The sequence below is a fragment of the Danio rerio genome, chromosome 13 (assembly GCF_052040795.2).
Source record: "Danio rerio strain M-AB ecotype USA chromosome 13, GRCz13ab, whole genome shotgun sequence".
Classification (NCBI taxonomy): domain Eukaryota; kingdom Metazoa; phylum Chordata; class Actinopteri; order Cypriniformes; family Danionidae; genus Danio; species Danio rerio.
In genome coordinates, this window is record NC_141033.1 from 631,625 (window position 1) to 652,500 (window position 20,876).

Genomic DNA, 20,876 nt, shown 5'->3' on the forward strand with positions numbered 1-20,876 from the left:
TATTTGTTTTATTGCTAAGCTACAATAAAGCCAACTATACTTGATATATGGTTCAATGATAATATGATTCAATTAAATGTTGTAAGTGAATCAGATTTCTAAAATGTTATATACTGTAATGTTAAATACTAAATGTTAAATACTGTCACTTGACAAATAGAGGACAATGCATTGTAAGCAAATCCAGGTAAAGGCAGGAGCAGCTCGACTAGTGTTTTGGCATCAAACTCCATTTGGGATTGTTTATGTTTTTACTGGAATAAGTTCATTATTTAATGTTACAAATGATGCTGCATTAGTTAATACTCTGGAAAAAAATATTCAAAGATATTTCCTTGAATTTCCAAAAATTTATCAAGGTAAGTGGTTGTAAATAATTTATTTGGGCTGAATTTAAACAAACACATGAAGTTGAACATTACCTAATTTAAGATGTTTGCTTAAATCCAACCCATATAAATTGTTTGCAACAATTTTGCAGAAATTGTGTTTTAGTTAGTTGACAAAAAGTGTTTTATAGTTATTTTTTAAATATTACAGAATTAATTAGGAAATTCCCCTTGACAAATTTAATATACAGTTGAAGTCAGAATTATTCGCCCCCCTTTTAATTTTTTTAAATTTTTTTTTTAAATATTTCCCAGATGATGTTTAACAGAGCAAGGAAATTTTCACAGTATGTCTGATAATATTTTTTCTTCTGGAGAAAGTCTTATTTGTTTTATTTCGGCTAGAATAAAAGCAGTTATAAATTTTTTTTATGCCATTTTAAGGACAAAATTATTAGCCCCTTTAAGATAAGTTTTTGTTTCGAAAGTCTCCAGAACAAACCATCATTATACAATGACTTGCCTAATTACCCTAACCTGCCTAATTACCCTAGTGAAGCCTTTAAATGTCACTTTAAGCTGTATAGAAGTATCTTAAAAAACATCTAGTAACATATTATTTACTGTCATCATGGCAAAGAGAAAATAAATCAGTTATTAGAGATGAGTTATTAAAACTATTATAATTAGAAATGTGCTAAAAAAAAATCTGCTCTCCGTTAAACAGAAAATAAAATAAAATAAAATAATTAAATAATAAATTAAATAATAAAATAAAAAAATAAACATAAACAGGGGGCGAATAATTCTGACATCAACTAAATATGAATTTGGTATGAACATTTGGCACACCCCCCCCCCCCCCCCCCCCCCAAAATTAAGTTAGCTTTTTGGCCCTTTATAGGATAAAGTTTGGGCACCCCTGCTGTAAATATTCAGTTTCATCGACAGATTGATCATTTCACAAGACCTCAGTGTGTCATGAGGAACCATGGACTTTGATTTGGACTTGTTTATTGTGTGTATTTGTTTAATCTGAAAAACAGGTGACCACCGACATGCATTATATAAATCAAATCAGCAAGGACCACAGATTCAGCTGAAAATCGTCTTTAATGTAGCACTGAAGAAATCAAGTCAACTAAGTAAGTACATGTGGGTAAGTAAATGTTAATATTTGGGTGAAGTATTCCTCATACGTTTCCATCACTGTTTCTGCTCTTGTGTTTATTACTGTGAAGCTGTTAGAGAAATGATCTGTACTATTCAGGATCAGCCCGCAAAACTGCATTTACTGATAACCATAGCAACAGACGGAGCAACGATATGAAATGTCAAACAGATGTGCGTTTCAGCTCGAGTGATCAGTGAAGTGATCCTGAGCTCATTACAGCAGAAATGATCATTCACTGCAGTTCAGTGTACACATATCAAACTGATACAGGGATATATATATATATATATATATATATATATATATATATATATATATATATATATATATATATATATATATATATATATATATATATATGTATATGTATGTGAATTACATATACTGTATGACATACAAGTTCATATTTAGATTTTTCATATATAAGAGAGAGGTCATATATGCAACATATACACTCATCGGCCACTTTATTAGGTACACCTTACTACTACCGGGTCGGACCCCCTCAGAACTGCTTTCATCCTTCATGGCAGAGATTCAACAAGCTACTGGAAATATTCCTCAGAGTTTTTGCTCCATATTGACATGATAGCATCACACAGTTGCTGCAGATTTGTCGGCTGCACATCCATGATGCCAATCTCCCGTTCCACCACATCCCAAAGCAGCTCTATTGGATTGAGCTCTGGTGACTGTGGAGGCCATTTGAGTACAGTGAACTCATCGTCATGTTCAAGAAACCAGTCTGAGATGATTGAGCTTTATGACATGCTGCGTTATCCTGCTGGAAGTAGCCATCAGAAGATGGAGACACTGTGCTCATAAAGGGATGGACATGGTCAGCAGCAATACTCAGGTAGGCTGTGGCGTTGATGCTCAATTGGTACTAATGGACCCAAAGAAAATCTCCCCCACACCATTACACCACCACCACCAGCCTGAACCGCTGATACAAGGCAGGATGATCCATGCTTTCATGTTGTTGAGGCCAAATTGTGACCCGACTATTTTCTGTAAATGGTTGTTGTGAAAATCCCAGTGCGTGAAAATCCCAGTAGATCAGCAGTTTCTGAAATACTCAGAGCAGCCCGTCTGGTAGCAACAACCATGCCACGTTCAAAGTCTCTTAAATCCCCTTTCTTCCCCATTCTGATGCTCGATCTGAACTGCAGAAGATCGCTTTGACCATGTCTACATGCCAAAATGCATCGAGCTGCTGCCATGTGATTAACTGATTGGAAATTTGTGTTATCGAACAGTTGTACAGGTGTACCTAATAAAATGGCCGGTGACTATCTGACACACATATACATATATTGCGTGTTGTTACAATGTAACCTGCTCAGCTAATGTTTACGTTTGTAATATTTAGATTACTTGCTAAATAAAAACCATCTCATGTGGATTTTAATAACTGAGTCATTGCTGCTGTCCTCCGGAGGTCTCAAGCCTTAATTGAATTACACTGTTTTCCACCATCTGGCAACCCCGAGTGCTGATATATTGGGTAAAATGGCAGTGGGCTGGTTATAGAGATCAAAACAAAGATGTCCCTACACTGAACACACATGTTCAAAGCAGAATATATGACTTTAGCATTGTTTTTCATGTAAACAAGAATGTTTATTTAGCATGTTTCTGACGTATCTGCAAACATATTATGGTATTTCTGCACTTTAGAAGAGCTTACATACAGCACTTATGTGAATAACAATGTGCGCTCGCAAAATTAACATAATAAATTTAGATTTTACATTTACTTTAAAGTCTGCATGAACTGGAAATTGCGGCCATTTTTTTCATCGTGAGACAGTTTCTAGTGAAACGGAAATTTAAATGAGGGAAAATGGGCGTGGCTTGTTTTTCTACTGTGTGCTGATTGGATGTAGTAAAGTAGGCGTGTCATTCAGAAAGATCTGGGCTGCATCCGAAACCGCATACTTCCATACTATATGGTACGCTAAAATCAGTATGCGAGCTGAGTAGTATGTCCGAATTCATAGAAATGGAAGATCAGTATGCGAGAAGTACCCGAATGACTTACTACGTCTGGCGAGATTCTGAAGTGCGCATAACATGCACGCTGTGCTATCCCATGATGCCCCGCGAGAGAATTTATAAATGGGAGTGAGGCGACGAAACTTACGCAGGTAGGTCACGTGACCTCGACAAAATGGCGGACGTAGTACGTTCGAATTCCATTCATACTGCTCACATTCATACTGTATAGAACTACGGGCGAGTAGTACGTTTAAATTCAAATGCATTACCTACTGAGTAGTAGGCGGCTTTGGACGCAGCCCTGGTGGGGGGAATTATAACAATTTAACAGACTCCTCCTCCTCTCCATTTCTGTGTTGACAGTTGGAGGGGCGTGGTTGTGATGTTAGCCACGCCCAATACCTCAGACAGACAATCTGAGAATTGAACTGAAAACAAACAGGAAGTGCAGTTTCAGATTTCAACTTTAGATTACGAGGGCAAACTATTGTTTTGTTCTTAATGACATGCACAGATGAATTGTTCGCCACAAAACTAGCAATGAGAGCTAACAGAATCAATATGCTTAGTTTTGCTGTCATGTGTACTTTAAAACTGCCTTTTAAAGTGGCTTCCTGATCCTAAGTATCGCACAATGAGAGAAAACAAACGTCTGACTAAATAAATAAGCCGATAAAGCAGTGTTTGGATGAATTATATGGCTGATTTGGGTAGCAGCGCGCTGTCCAAGGTGCTGCAAAGCGCGGGCTGCGCCTCCCGCCAGATTCACATCACGTGACCCGCTCCAACCGCTGCGCGTTCACGACTCTCCCTCAATAACTAACTTCTTCACCAGCCGACCGGAGTCGCGACGCAAAGGGTAAATAATTCTTCTCTAATGATCATCAGTGTGCGATCTGTGTGTACTAGCAGCCTGTTTTCTGCAGATAGAGCCGCTTAATATTACTGACAGGATCCGCGCTTATTCGGTCGTCATCAAATCCGTTTTCTGGCCGCTTTCGGTTTCTGAATGAATTCAGGTGAGCTCCGTTAATGCTGTTTGATGGTGTACGTGCTTTAAAAGATTAATGACACGACATGACTGTCTTGGAAATGTTGTTTAATATGAGCTCATGTGGGAGTTGTGCTGAGTCTGGGGCGGATCACCTCAGATTCCTCATTCATCACCTACACAGCAGAACACTGCACATCTGTTCATGATTATTAGTGTATGGAAGCCATCAGGAGGCGAACACACGAGCTGTATTTGTGCTTTATGAAGTGTGTGAGGATGTTTGTTTACGCCATGAATGAAATCAAACGCTGTGACGTGTGATCAGAACTCTGGATCACGTTATTCTGTAACCTGTGTCTATATTACTGAATATATATCCATATTAAGGCTCTATTTCGGGGCATGATTCATCTTGATGGACGCTGATGCTGAATATATTATCATACTTCATTCAGAAATATCCTTATTTATAAAATGTGTTGACTTTTGTCACACGTTTACTAAGATTAGGGATGTTTATGTACGGTTTGCTGTATAACTACATGCATTCAATCCTTTAAAACATTTACTATACAGAAATTTACTATATATTGACTATATTTCTGTACAGAAAACAAATGGCTGAAAGAAACATGAAACATGATAACTTGTCTTCCCTAAACATATGTAGAATTTCAAGTTAATTTTAGTAAGTTCACTTATAATAAAGTTCAATATGCTTTGTATATTAATGCGTGTAGATTGCAATGTTTTGAAATATTGTTAGGACTTTTAATCCATCCCGCTCATTCATGTAAAGAGGCTTTGACACAATCTACATTGTATAAAGTACTATTTAAATATAGATGACTTGACATTTAGGCGTACTGTACTAACTGTACTATTTCACAGGACTACACTGGCATATGTTTTTAAATCTAGTAAACTTAACACGTAACAATAAACTCAAAAACAAAGAATGTTGCTGCTTGTTCAAACTACTTGTTTAAAATTTGAATTTATTTATTGAATAGGACTGATGAATCATCTAATTTTCGAGGAGGCCCCTAAAAAGTTTAGAAAACAAACACATCATAACAAACAAACAAGCAGCACACTCCACCTGAAGCACTTCCCACAATCGAAAACATATTATCAAAAGTACAAACAATTTGATATACAAATAAATAATAGCAATTTAATTTAGTCATCCAGTCCAGCCATTTTACAATTACTTTTACATTCTACCTCACAACTGTTAAATTTTATGATTGGACATTTACCTATTAGGATATTTAAAAGTGTATAAAATAGGACATTTACCTTTTTAACATCAAATCTAATCTAAATAACCCTAAGAATGATAAGTATTTCAATATACTCGAAATGACAATAATATATCTTATCACAGCAATTTCTGTGACGATTTATCATACAACAAACATTCCTTATCGAGACAGGCCTACACTGAAATCATGCTGTCTAATTTTTATTTTATTTTTATTTTTTTATTGAGATTAACAAGACAATACATCATAGTATACAATACAACAAGGGAAAAATTACAGAGTGTCTTATTTTTCTTATTTTCCCACTTTCCCCTTAAAATAAAATAAATTCAAATGTATGAAAGAAATAATAATAAATTAAAAATAAAATACAAGAATTAAAAGAAATTGTTAAACAGTATAATAATAAATGAGCAAGTTTACGATAAAAGCAAAAAAATAAAAATAAAATAAATAAAATTATAATAATAACAATTGAAAAAATAGTAATTAAAAGTTCACATTAAGGAGTCAATATTTCCTCTTTTCAATTAATTACTGTTTATTTGATCTGATATCGACTAAACAAGGTAAGCCTTTGATGTAGTCTAAAACAGGGTTCCAGGTCTTGTAAAAAGATTTGAGAGATCCTGCAAGTAAACATCGTAATTTTTCAAGTTTTATATAACTAAAAATTTCTCGGATCCACATGTCATGTGATGGAGGAATCACCTGTTTCCATTTGATAATAATGGCTCGTCTAGCTAGAAGAGTAGAAAAGGCAATAACTTGGTGAGATGCAACAGTCAGGTCAACTCTCTCTGAAATTCCAAAAAGCGCTGTCAAGGGGTTTAGGTCTAGATTTATGTTAATAGATTTAGTGAGTGTGTCAAAAACACTGAACCAGAAATTTTTTAATTGAGGGCAGATGCTGTCTAATTTTTGTCCAAATGTATACTAATAGCATGCTTCTTATTTCTTCTGGTTGATTCTGTTGACCTAAAAATACATCTTTGAAAATATAAAAAAGTGCTCAGTTTAGTAACCCAACCTTGGGTCAAATATAGACAAAATGAAGTAATTTTTCACTTAAAGTTAAATTACACTTTATAACCCAATGGTTGGGTTTGCCCACGTTTGACCCAACAATTGGTTACAACAACAACCTAGCATTTCCATTCATTCATTTTCCTTCAGCTTAGTCATCAGAGGTCACCACAGTGCAATGAACCACCAACTTATACAGCATATGTTTTACGCAGAGCATGCCCTACCAGCTGCAACCCAGTAATGGGGAAACACTACAGCCAATTTAGCTCATCAGTTCCCCTATAGCGCATGCTTTTGGACTGTGGGGGAAACCGGAGCACCCGGAGGAAACCCACGCCAACACGGGGAGAATATGCAAACTCCACACAGAAACGCCAACTTACCCAGCCGCGACTCGAACCAGCTACCTTCTTGCTGTGAGGCCACAGTGCTAACCACTGAGCCATTGTGTTGCCCAACCTAGCATTTTCTGAGCGTAACTTCACAACTGTAAAGCTCAGAAAATAATTCAAACAATGATAAAACAGTCTGCTAGGACTCTAAACACACAGTGTTTCCCTGTTCCTGGAGGCACGCCATCATCAGCCACACATTTTCTGGTGTCTAACACAATATTGAACTCATCAGCTCATTAGCAGAGGCTCGGAGCCCTGAAACAGATGAGTCAGATAGAGAGACGTCCAGAAGCTCTGTGTTTCTGGGAACCGTTACTGTAAACACATAATGCATAATTTTCTTGAGATGTCAGGGAAACCGCCAGCCGAAATGTTTTTCTGATTGTTTATCTTTGTATCTGCAGTGTCTATAGACCTGTGCTGAGATGACGTCTGTTCCCTGCGTCAGATGACGGAGGATTTAACCCTACGATTTACAATAATTAGTAATAACTCGCGCGTCTGCACAGAGATGGATTACACTGAACACTGGAGACACACTGGATGGTGCATCGGAAAAACACACAGAGAAGGTGGATGACGTGAAGATAGATGCAGATTGGTGTCTATGCATGTTGAAACGTCCCGGCAGTTTGGTGTAGAAATATGGTGACATATATATAATAATTCAAAATATATTATTAATATAAACATGCACAATATTGATATCATGCTCACTTCAAAACACAGTGAATTATTAGTTATTTAAAGTATTTTAGAGGGATTTTTAAGTATATTTAATCATAACATTCATAACAGAACCAAATGCTTGATTATGCTTAATTGGTTAATTAATTTCTTAATTGTTCAAACGTTAATAATTTCACATGTTAATCAGGAATATTGGCTGAAAATGATATGATTGTTTATAATATTATTGGACATTAGCACTGTACAATAAGACTCTAATAGGGAACATTAGTTAATTGCATTAATCCACCAAAGTATTTACTAATCTTAGCTGATGTTAATTCTTAGTTAATGCCTAATTTTGTGTTAAAATTGTAGTCATACTCTGATTTGTAATTGATAACACATTAAAATCATAGTCATAATCTGATTACAAGTCATAATCATTTTATTCGATGTAGTTAATATAGTTTAAGCTAAGAATAACTTAGTAACTGTAATAAATCTGGGTTTTTTATTAATTTACTAAGGAAAATTGATTGTAAAGTGTTAACTATTGTACTTTATCCATTTAATTTAGTTAAACGCTCCTTTTTTATATACAGTAAAGCAATACACTAGGTATTGTTTTGTTATTATACCTTTTAAAATAACCTTTTTTGCAGTTTAGCCCAATATTGTGATGATACCGTCTACCAATCTGCAATTAATTGCAACAATAACATCTGGTGCCACCTTAAACCTACTTTGGCATGCATAATTTGGAGATTTCCTATAGATTATTATTATTATAAACATGCCAAACATCTTCATGATGATTCTTCACTTGGGTGCTCATCTGCTTTTTATCGGACTAATTGTATGTAAAGCGAACGCTGGATCTAGTCTCAGGTTTACAGGATCCGACGAACAATGGGTTGCGTTTCCGATGTGGAACGCTTGCTGCGAGAGCGAAATGAGCTTCAGTGTGAAAACCACACATCTGAATGGCCTCCTGGTGTACTTTGATGACGAAGGCTTCTGCGATTTCCTCGAGCTGCACGTGCACGTTGGGAAACTCAGATTGTGCTTTTCTATTTTCTGTGCCGAGTCCACATGCGTGCTTTCTGACGTCGCCATCAATGACAACCGATGGCATTCGGTCTCGATTATGAGGAACTTCAGAAACACCACACTCATCGTGGACGACGAAGTAAAGTGGGAGGAGGTTAAATCCAAAAGGCGAGACATGACGGTTTTCAGCCACTTATTTTTAGGAGGGATTCCCTCAGAGCTGAGGTCGGTGTCTTTACAGCTGACGTCCAAGACTGTGAAAGATCACACTTCGTTTACGGGCTGGATAATGGATGTGAAAGTCAACGATTCTGAGCCTGCGATAATTAGCAGCGCTGGAGTCCACGAAGACCTCTGCGGCTCAGAGAACACGTGCTTGAATGGAGGAGTGTGTAGTGTTGTTGAGGATAAACCGACATGCGACTGCTCTCAAACCGGCTACCAGGGAAAAGACTGCAGTGAAGGTAAGATATAAAGTTATACAGTCAGTGTGTGTCTTGTTTTGTGTTCAACAGAAGAATGAAACTCATAGAAGTTTAGAACCACTTGACTAGGCCTGTCATAATGATCAGTGTACTGACTTATCGCAGAACACATGAGCTCAGTCATTTTAGGTCAGGGGTGTCCAAACTCAATCTTTGAGGGCCGGTGTGCTGCATATTTTAGTTCCAACCCCAATTAAACACACTTGAACCGGCTAATCAAGCTCTTTCTAAGTATGCAAGAAACTTCCAGGCTAATGTGTTGAAGAAAGTTGGAACCACCATGCAGGACACCGGCCCTCCAGAACCGAGTTTGGACACCCCTGCTTTAGGTGATGCAATATATATCGCCCATACATAAAATCAGTTCCAGCAACATTTGAGCTGATTGTGCAACATCTCTATCTCTGTTGGAGGTGTAAGTGTCAGTATGGGTTAAAACACTGTAGTATTGACTATAAATTACTATAGTATATTCTCATGTGAGTGCTTAATGGCTGAAAATAGATCTGGTGGCAGATATCGCAGCCTCTATTACTCTATGTTGCACTTTTTGTTAACATTTATTATTTATTCAGGATATGAGTTTCACACTCTGACTTATTAAATTGTTAAAGTGACAGTAATTAAATGAAATATTATTAAGAATGAAATACGAAGAGTGCACTTGCATTGATGATATTATATTGTCATTCTGGCATTATATAATGAGTGAGATGGTCTTAAAATGACAATAATAATTGTATCGCAATATGTTTTGGTGCAATATATCCTACAACAAAAATAGATATTGCTACAGGCCTACACTTGACTTGCTTCACATTAGCTGTGTTTCTACCCAAAGATGTGAATTTGAATAATGCTGTAATATAATAACTGGAATATTGCATAAAACATTAGCGAATAAAGCAGCGTTTCCATCCAATGAGAAACAAAAGAGAAGAAAATCATCAGTTTCTGATAAACAGTGGAAATATCAGTCAGAAAAATGTAGTTTTTTAAAAATCAAAATCAGCTATTTTTTGACATATTATTCAGACCCTCACTGACAGAAAGTTGCTTTAAGCATGAACTCTAACAAAATTACACACTTCTGCTTGATATTAGCTGTGTTTCCATCCAAAGATGTGAATAAGATCCATGCACAAACTGGAATAACACACAAAACATTAGTAAACAAAGTGCTGTTTTCATCTAATGAGAAACAAAAGAGAAGATAACCATTAATTCCTGATAAACTAAGCAAATATCTGCCAGAGAAATGTAGTTTTGTGTCAAAAGCAACACTTTTTTGACGTATTATTCAGACACCCAACTGCAGAAACATGTTTTAAGCATGAACTCTAACAAAAATGCACACTCTTGCTTCTGAAGTAAATGTACAGTGTGTTTATTTAATAATTTTTAATAAAAAAACAAACATTTGTACTGGAAAACAAGACTTTATTGAAGAAGAATTTGTTTTTTGCATAAAGTACAGTATCAAGGTTTCAGATATTGATATTGATTATATTTTGGACTCTAGAATAACTAAAGCTTTGGATCCATCAGCAACAGTTATAATGTAGATGCTGTGAGTTTTGAAGCATTCGTAATACCTGTGTGTGTGTGTGTGTGTGTGTTTAGAGGTCACTGACCAGCAGCTTTCACTAAACAGTGTTTGCAACGTGCTGATAATAGTGCTATTAAACACTGAGCAGATCATCGTTTAGTGTGTTCACAGATTAGAGAGACTCATGCTGTTTTCACTCTGCAGCTCGTCTCAATGCCTGACACACACATACACACACATGCACACAGAGCATCCTTGTTAATGATGTTTTCAAATGAAGTGGTGGAGAGGTTTATTTTAGCTGGAACAAGTGAGCTAGATATGTCTTAATGCCATCAGAGTAACCTATTTTGCTCCTGAGTTGTGGATGAAATACAGGCTAAATTATAATTATACCTGAAAAAAGGGACTGTCGTATTCGGAGCTTTAAGGTATATGAAAACACAGGCAGGTATTATCATCAGCTTTTGCATAAAGCGATGAGTTTCTGACGTTTATTGGCACCTTTTCACTCAACAATAAAAAAAAACAGAAAGAGCTGAGTGATATGACAACATGCATAAATTGAAGTGTATAAATTCTATTGAACGCTTATATTCAGCTGTCTACATGTATTTGCTGCCTCATTACAAAACATACGGGGCAAATGTCACATGTTGAACTGACAGAAGATACATCTTGCAGGATATATGGCACTGGCATGAGCTGCAAAGTGGCAGAGCAGAGCTCATTAATATTCATGACCCTTCCAAATATGGTCAAAACTCCCATATCATGGTAGGGTCAGTTCTGAGTGAGAAGCAGCCGTCTGTCCGTTAGAGTGTTTGAGCTGCTGAAGATAATGTCAGCATAGACTAAGAGGATTATAGACGTGGAGTTTTAGATGAACAGCGACAGGAGCCACATAGACTGACAGAAGCATCGACACACACTCACACTGAAGCACACCTGAGCAGCACTGACAACACACACACTGGTGTTTACATCTGACGCACAGGCATCTGTAGCTCCGCCCTCTTCTAAAAAAAAAAAAGCACACATCTAATTTGCATTTAAAGCGACGGTCACCAAAACACCACAGTTAAGATCAAAGCCTGAAAGGGTCAGTTTCAGAGAGCTGGAGAACATCATCTATGAGCTATTTTTAGCTGAAACTTCACATACACTCTAGAGACTTCACAGACGCATTTACATCTTGTGCAAAGAGGCAGTATAGATCTCCCTTAACAAGAGCCGAGAACACACAATCAATAGTCAGATCAATAACCGCATCTTCCTCCATAAATCAATGAGGCGATGAACTCGACTGTGTCTCACTGCCGCGTCTGGTATATTTTCTAACAATGCAGCTTATTATTTGAAATTCCGACTCTCCATTAAATGATTTCAAGGCTTTTTTCATTACTTTGATCAGAGGATTATGGGATTTGCCACTGTGTCTCCGTCTCACACACACAAATCTCTTTGCTTTGCTAAAATAATTACTTTGATGCACTGCTCTGTTGTAATTCTGGATATCGGAAATCACATTATGGACGAGCTTTACTCAACATCTCTCTTTCAGATGAAATTCATGCATCATTTATAGATATTTCCTAGCTTTTATATGTGAAGTACGCAGAATTAACACATTTTCCAGCTGTTTTTTTCATGCATCCCAACAGAATGCTTTTCATTTTCAGCTAATGTAATAATTAATGATAACAAATAACAATTGTTTTTCCTAATTTAGCCTTTCAGCAACATTTGTCAGAGTATGATCCTACAGGGGATGAGGGGTTTTGTTTGTTATGCATCAATGAATGCATGTGTGTTGCATTAATTAAAATAAATGCATCTGAAAGACCCTCCTGATATAGTATATGGATTTAAATATGCTCTTAAACACAAAAGCATGCATTGCTTTTATATCTAAATGACATACATCTCACTCTATAATTTATATAAATGCATAAGGGATTGTAATTCAGTTAATTAGCGAACATTATTACCCACCATCTGCGTGTGATTATTAATGCCAGTCCTGTATTGTTCAAATTGTGCAGTTCTGGGTCGCAGTTAATTAGATGTAATCTGGATTACATAAACAGGTTCCAAAAATAATGCACTTGTAATTGTATTATATCATGTTTTAAAATGCTTTTAATCAGATGAAGGTTTCTTTCTATGGATTACGTGATAAACAATTCTCATTCATAAATTTTCTTTTCGGCTTAGTCCCTTATTTATCAGGGTTCGCCACAGCGGAATGAACCGCCAACTATTCCAGCATATGTTTTACACAGCGGATGCCCTTCCAGCTGCAACCCAGCACTGGGAAACACCCATACGCCTGCACACACTCATACACTACGGACAGTTTAGTTGATCAGTTTCCCTATAGCGCATGTGTTTGGACTATGAGGGAAACCGGAGCACCCGGGGGAAACCCACGCCAACACGGGGAGAACATGCAAACTCCACACAGAAACGCCAACTGACCCAGTGACCATCTTGCTGGGAGGTCACAGTGCTAACTACTGAGCCACCATGTCGCCCAAACAATTTTTCCTTTCCTACGTAATAATTTAACTGTGCATAGAATATAAATGAAATGCAAATGACTAATTATTGTTGATTAATTATTCATGCTTGTGAATTGGGGACAGAAGCAGCTCTGCTTCAGTTATGGTATGATTAGGATGGATAATTATGCGAGTTAAACACTGCCTCAAGACTCTGAGGATCTCTGCAGTTTTTAAGATGTTTGAAAACTTTTAATTTCTTTGACCTCAAATATTAAAGTCCTCTGAGATTTTAAGGTAATGAATATTTTATTAAGTTAATATTTGCTATTTACACAGTTTCCTCATGTCAGTTAATGGTCATTTACATGCATATATATATATATATATATATATATATATATATATATATATATATATATATATATATATATATATATATATATATATATATATATAATGCAAATTTATATTATCACAATAAAACTTTTGGCAGGTTTGGGAAACTCTGGCATTATGTAATTTTAAATTAAAATTCCTTTTAAAATCTGAATTATTCATGTTTTATTCGATTTGGAGTTTGTTTCAAAATTTGCATAATCTCCGATGTGACTATTGCGAATGATCACAATCCGATATTGATGCTCATTAAGTGAAGTTTGTGTATAAAGTACTTTCGAGAGGATCACGTGCTTATGATTGACCACAGCTGGTCCTGCATTAGCTAACACTGAATTCACCAATCAGATGATTCCTAACTCATTAATAACCAGGGTTTCTTATCTCAGTATCTTCATCTGGAAGATATCCCACCCCTACTCCTCCTTCTTTCTAGATTGGGCGACACTGCAGCCCAGTGATTAGCACTGTTGCCTCACAGCAAGTATGTCACTGGTTAAAGTCCCTACTGAACCAGTCAACATTTCTGTTTAGAGTTTGCTTGTTCTCCCCGTGCTCGCGTGGGTATCCCGCTGGGTTCCCGATTTCCTCCAAAAGTCCAAAAAACACGCAACCTTAGTGAATTGAACATACCAAATTGGCATTATAGTCGAGCTCTTAGTAAGTCGTAAATCTCTCATAAGCCATCCCTATATCTGTCATTCTTCAGAAATAAGTTGTGGGAGTTCATTAAGATCTACCTGAGCTCAAACTCCCCTCTCGCCCTGCTAACGGGAGGGAGCCCAGGGCTTAAGAATCTTATTAAGGCTCTCTCCTGGCACAGCATACCAAACACGCTTATTACCAGTCATCAGCTGAGTGTGAACTCTTAACATGTTATATTGTGCAGCCATTATTGATTGCTTCCTGAAGTATTGTTGATTAGATGCTTCAGTTTTCTTGCTCACTTGTTCTTGTTTGTCTTTCAGGTCTGGCACACCTGATGATGCTGGATCGAGGTATGGCCTCTGTTTCTTTTCCCTCTCTGCATTACTTCTCTTTTTATTGTGCATGAGCTACCTCATGAATCCAGTGTTGACCTGGTGCTGGTCATTGGAGCACTTCATTGGATCCTAAATCAAGAAGCATTTTCCAGACAAGCACAACATATAGTGTTGTTTTCAGAAATAATGAGGTAAAATGAAGAGAGTTTTTGATTAAAGCAAGCCAAATAATCTGACACTGGGGGAAGCAGAATAATCTTGTTTTCCTTTTGACATACGATTATTTTTCTCACGCCATTGGCAGATTATTTTGCCAGCTTTAAAGAAAAACTCACTTCATTTTGACCTTTTTATTGGGTCTCACGGGAGGGCACGTCTTTCGTTTGGATTTCTAATTTTAACGTAGTATGTTTTGAGACGGCTCCGGTTTCCCCCACAGTCCAAAGACATGCGGTACAGGTGAATAGGGTAGGCTAAATTGTCCGTAGTGTATGAGAGTGTGTGTGAATGATTCCCAGAGATGGGTTGCGGCTGGAAGGGCATCCGCTGCGTAAAAACTTGCTGGATAAGTTGGCGGTTCATTCCGCTGTGGCGACCCCGGATTAATAAAGGGACTAAGCCGACAAGAAAATGTATGAATGAATGTTTTGAGACACTAATTCTATTTTCGCACACTGATTAGGATGGATAGTATGAAAATTAGAGAATTTCATGTTTCATGAATGTTGTTCTGGTTGTTTAGTGCTCAATACCTAGTGATGGGTCATTCTTGAACAATTAATTTATTTTTACCGAATCTTTTATGTCACTCGAGAACGATGAGTCGTCTCAGGGAGTGATTTGTTTATTCACGCATGCGCACATTTGTGCATAAGGTTGAGAAGATTAGCTCCTTCTTTCGAGCTCAGGTTTGAGTCGTTCGTTCATCACATGAAAGACCAATCATGTGCATTTAGAGCTGGAAAAAGATCTGTTTATTTCTCGAGCTCTCTGATAAACGAATGATTTAAAAACCCGAAGAGTCAAAAGGTGAACTAATCCGGGGTCTTCTGCTCTTACTGTGTTCATTGGTTAAGCTTATATGGGTCTGTCTGTGTCATGAGAACTAACCACTCAAATTTGAAGACATGTCAGAAGAGGTGAGCTGAGCTAATCATAGACAAAACACCAGGTAAGCAATCAATGAATATTTTTGTTGTTTAATAAACACAAGTGTAGATGTGTCCAGCTGTGGGGTTTTGGAGACGTCTGCATCAGCATATGGGGCATAATAACAGGACGTGTGTTTGGAAATAACTCAGTTTTCTGAGCACACTTCATTATTATTGTTCATTTATTCCTTTGCTGGAGATTAGAGCTGAATTTAGAAACAGTTTTGAGGCAAATCTTTGCTCTTGACAAAGGAAATGAAATTTGTGGGCTAATGGATGTGTTCAGTGGAGAGAGTTTCCACCGTTTCCTCACTCCACCAAAGTAAAGGAGTAAAGTGAAGGAGTAAAGTAAAGTAAAGAAAAAGTAAAGAGGCTAAATGGAGGAGGCTCGTTCTTTATCCTAATAACATGCAAACTCCACACAGAAACACCAACTGACCCAGTCGGGACTCGAACCAGCAACCTTCTTGCTGTGAGGCCACGGTGCTAACCACTGAGCCACCATGCTGCCCTTAACTTGAACCATTATAATGTTATTTAAGCATATTTGAATGAAATTTCTCAAAAAAAGATTCACTAAGTGATTAATGATTAGCACGTGGAGTTTGCATGTTCTCCCCGTGTTGGTGTGGGTTTCCTCCGGGTGCTCCGGTTTCCCCCACAGTCCAAACACATGCGCTATAGGGGAACTGGGTAAGCTAATTTGTCTTTAGTGTATGTGTGTGAATGCAAGAGTGTGAGGATGTTTCCCAGTGATGGGTTGCGGCTGGAAGGGCATTTGCTGCGTAAAACGTATGCTGAATAAGTTGGGGGTTCATTCTGCTGTGGCGACCCCAGATTAATAAAGGGACTAAGTGAAAAGAAAATCAATAAATGAAGATTCGCTGGTCTCGATGATTGAGACTCAGAAGTCAGAGTCAGTGAAATGATCCGAACTTCCCATCACTACTCGCATCCACTTGTGCATTATACAGACAGCAGTGCAGCATTTCTGGGTTAGGGTCAAATGTGTGTCATCCCCATCTCTTCTTCATCGTTTTTAGGAATGGAGGAATATGTGGCCACGTTCAGAGGTTCAGAATACTTTTGCTACGATCTTTCCCTGAACCCCATCCAAAGCAGCAGCGATGAAATCACACTGTCCTTCAGAACTCTGCAGAGAAACGGACTCATGCTGCACACCGGCAAAATCGCAGATTATGTCAACCTGGCGCTGAAGAACGGGGCGGTGTCGCTGGTCATAAATTTGGGTTCTGGGGCGTTTGAAGCTCTGGTGGAGCCGGTCAATGGGAAATTTAACGACAACGAATGGCATGATGTGAAAGTGTTGCGGAATTTGCGTCAGGTAACTGCTAAAAACAAGTAAACAGCAATTATTCAGTCAAGACTTTGCTACAAATGCCAATATTATAGACATCATTGCACAAAAATCACTTTTTATGGTATCGATTATGGTATCGATAAATAATCTAGAATCAATATTACTAATACAGTGCTCAGCATAAATGAGTAAACCCACTTTTGAATAGTTTTGTCCATTACTCAGTGGATGTAGACTAAATATTTTGGTGCATTTTAGCAAAACAGTTTATTAAACAGTTATATCCTTTATAATAAGAGTTATTCATCTGAATATCCACAGGAATAGAAAGATAATACATTTAAATTGTCCCTCTTTCTTACAGGGAAATCTACCAACAATCAAGAATGCATGATTATATGCTGTCATGGCTTTGCAATCATTAAATGTGGTTATAATTGAGGTCAATGGAGCAAAAACAAAACCAACATCACCAAGTTATGTTATATAAACACACTTCGGGAGGAGCACGATCAGTCTTTGACGAGGCTAGAGCATCACACACAATCATTCTATTATCCAATCAGCTCAAGAGCAAACCTCTATAAATAGTCAAACACAACATAATTCCGTTTCTCTCGACTTCAGCGTCCCTCCACCACCCCAACTCCACACTATTAAACCCGATACCCATTTAAATCTGGAGCCGAGCTAGACATTGTGGACCCTATCTCTCTCCATCCTGATAAGGGGAATAATACGAGTTAGGGTGTCTTCACGAGCTCAGAGCCCTCTCCCCGGACAGCACGCCAAATACGCATATTCTATTCAGTCAAAAATATGAGTGTGAACTCGTGAAAGGGGAGTCAACCTGAACAGTGTGTTGAGGAGTTTTGTTCAAAGCATTTTCCCAAAACATGTGTCAAAATAGAATCTGTCACCAAAAAATCATCACATTTGCTAAAACACAGTGAAATCTATGCTTAAATTTAGTGTTAAAATCAGCCCAGAGTGGATAAAAACGACCCAACAGCACCCAAGGGTTAAAATACCAGAAATAAAAAAAATCAAACTTTCAAAACCAGCACTGCTGAAAGAGTAGTCAGGTCAATAATCCACTCTATAGGACCAGTTTTTAGACATTGAGACGCCCACACTAATGCATCACGTACTGAATAAACACAATTACTAAAAGCACAGAGGGAATGTGCCCTTATACTAACCAAGTGTTTCTTTAGCTTTTAAATATTCACATTGGTGATCATCATACATTTACTTTGTGAATGACAGATGATATTCAGTCACAGTTTATAATTTGCTTTCTTCTTTTCCACACAGCACTCAGGCGTTGGATATGCTATGGTAATATCATTCAGTTTATTTCTCTTATTTTGTGTATGTTTATAAAGTATATCTATCTATCTATCTATCTATCTATCTATCTATCTATCTATCTATCTGTCTGTCTGTCTGTCTGTCTGTCTGTCTGTCTGTCTGTCTGTCTGTCTGTCTGTCTGTCTGTCTGTCTGTCTGTCTGTCTGTCTGTCTGTCTATCCATCCATTATCTGTCTGTCTATATAAAATAGTCATTTTGTCGTATATATATGCAGTTAGGTCCATAAATATTTGGACATCGACACAATTCAAAATTTTTTGGCTCTATACACCAACACAATGGATTTGAGATGAAATGAACAAGATGTCCTGTCCAACTTCATCCTGTCACATGTAATTTGCATATATTGTCGTTTATCAGATGTCTATATGGGGACTCAAGTAATAAACAGAAGAGTGGGAGCCGCTCTAATATGGAAAAGTTTATTCCATTATTTTGGCGGTGGCACTGCAAAGTCATGATCACCTTCAGCCAATAGACTGGCATGATTCTGTAGGGCTTCAGATCTGATGTGCTCTCCATTGCATCATCATTATGCAGCATTCATATGAAAGAGACTGAAGGATCAGGAGTTCAGAAAGTATCCAGCTGCTCTCCTCCTCCTCCTCCTGTGGTTTGTTTTGCAGGTTACGATATCTGTGGACGGAATACTGACCACCACAGGATACACTCAGGAGGAGTACACCATGCTCGGCTCTGATGACTTTCTGTATGTCGGAGGGAGTCCCAGCACAGCCGACCTGCCCGGATCTCCTGTCAGCAACAACTTCATGGGCTGTCTGAGGGAGGTAAAGAAACTGCCACACCAAATCAGTGCAGGCTGTGTAGAGCTTAGAGTCACAATCGAATCACAATGAAGTGTGCTCATATTTGTAGATAGTTGTGTTTGTTATATGCAGTATATCTGTCACGTCATTATTTAGCAAAAATTAATATGCCCTCTACCTTTCATTTTTGTTAAAATTAAATACATTTTTATCTACCTTTAGGGTGGACCTATGAGTCTCTTGGGGCGGGGCTATCACTCATTTGAGGCAGAGCTACAAGTCAATTAGGGCGGAGCTAACTGTCATTTAGGATGTGGATCTTTGGGCAGGGCTACCAGTCATTTAGGGTGTGGCTATAAGTCATTTAGGGTGGGACTATCTGTGTTTTAGGGCAGGGCTGTCAGTCATTTAGGGTGTGGTTATCAGTCTTGTGGCAGGACTATTAGTGTTTAAGAAGGAGGCTATCGTTCATTTTGGGCAGGGCTATCAGTTATTTAGGGCATGGTTATCAGTGATTTAGAGTGGGACTATCAATCATATGGGGTTGGGCTATCAGTCTATTGGGGTGGGGCTATCAGTAATTTGGGGTGGGGCTATCAGGGTTTAAAAGTGGGGCTATTGTTCATTTAGGGCAGGGCTATCAGTCATTTAAGGCGTGGTTATCAGTGATTTAGAGTGGGACTGTCAGTCATTTGGGGCGGGGCTATCAGTCTATTTGGGTGGGGCAATCAGTCATTTAAGGTGGGGCTATCACTCTTTTTTTAGGGCAGAACTGTCAGTCATTTGGGCGGGCCTATCAGTTCTTTAGGGCAAGGCTATCAGTCCTTTGGGGGGCGAAGCTATCAGTACTTTAGGGCGGAGAGTTCAGTCCTTTAGGGGGCAGGGCTATCAGTCATTTAGGGCGGAGCTACCTAGTCATTTAGACTGATTAAGATGATTTTGTAGAGGAGTGTATCTGTTTATTTCACTTGCATTTTTGCTGGTTTATTGTATTTTATGCAGTTTTTGGGAGTCTAGCAATATTCAGGTACACAGATTAAAAATGTCCACTAACACTGTATAGACTTCACTGTATATGAGTGTAATTACAATGAATCCTTTCTAAAGTTACAAGCAGTATAATTTCTTGTGCCTGAATGTTTTTCCTGGCTTGATAGGCCTAAAAACACACGCAAACGACAAACATTTGAGTAACTTTAGGATTAAACTTCACAATGACACCACAGATCATGAGTGTTTTCCACTGTGGCTCTTGGTCAGCTATAATCTCGAGATTGCAGATCCTGCGATGGGACTATTGCAGATGCAAACATTGCGATATGAAATGTGATATATTGTGCAGCCCTGTATTACACTTAACCTTAAAGCGTAAGTTCACACAAAAAGGACAATTCTGCCATCATTTATTGACTATTCATTTGTTCCAAACA

At 37.9% G+C, this 20,876-nt stretch overlaps 1 protein-coding gene across 6 annotated transcripts in view; it reads left to right on the forward strand.

The window, feature by feature from the left end:
- The window catches only part of nrxn1b (neurexin 1b), a gene marked incomplete at its 5' end in the record, with an annotated part of 604,334 nt that overhangs the window by 512,018 nt on the left and 71,440 nt on the right, over positions 1-20,876 (forward strand). For 2 of the 6 annotated variants that reach the window (NM_001440732.1, NM_001440733.1), the window contains 6 exon segments: positions 1,385-1,488; positions 7,595-9,376; positions 14,818-14,847; positions 17,027-17,328; positions 18,622-18,645; positions 19,306-19,467. In NM_001440732.1, the coding sequence (NP_001427661.1) occupies positions 8,656-9,376; positions 14,818-14,847; positions 17,027-17,328; positions 18,622-18,645; positions 19,306-19,467 (1,239 nt within the window). 6 annotated transcript variants of the gene reach the window in all.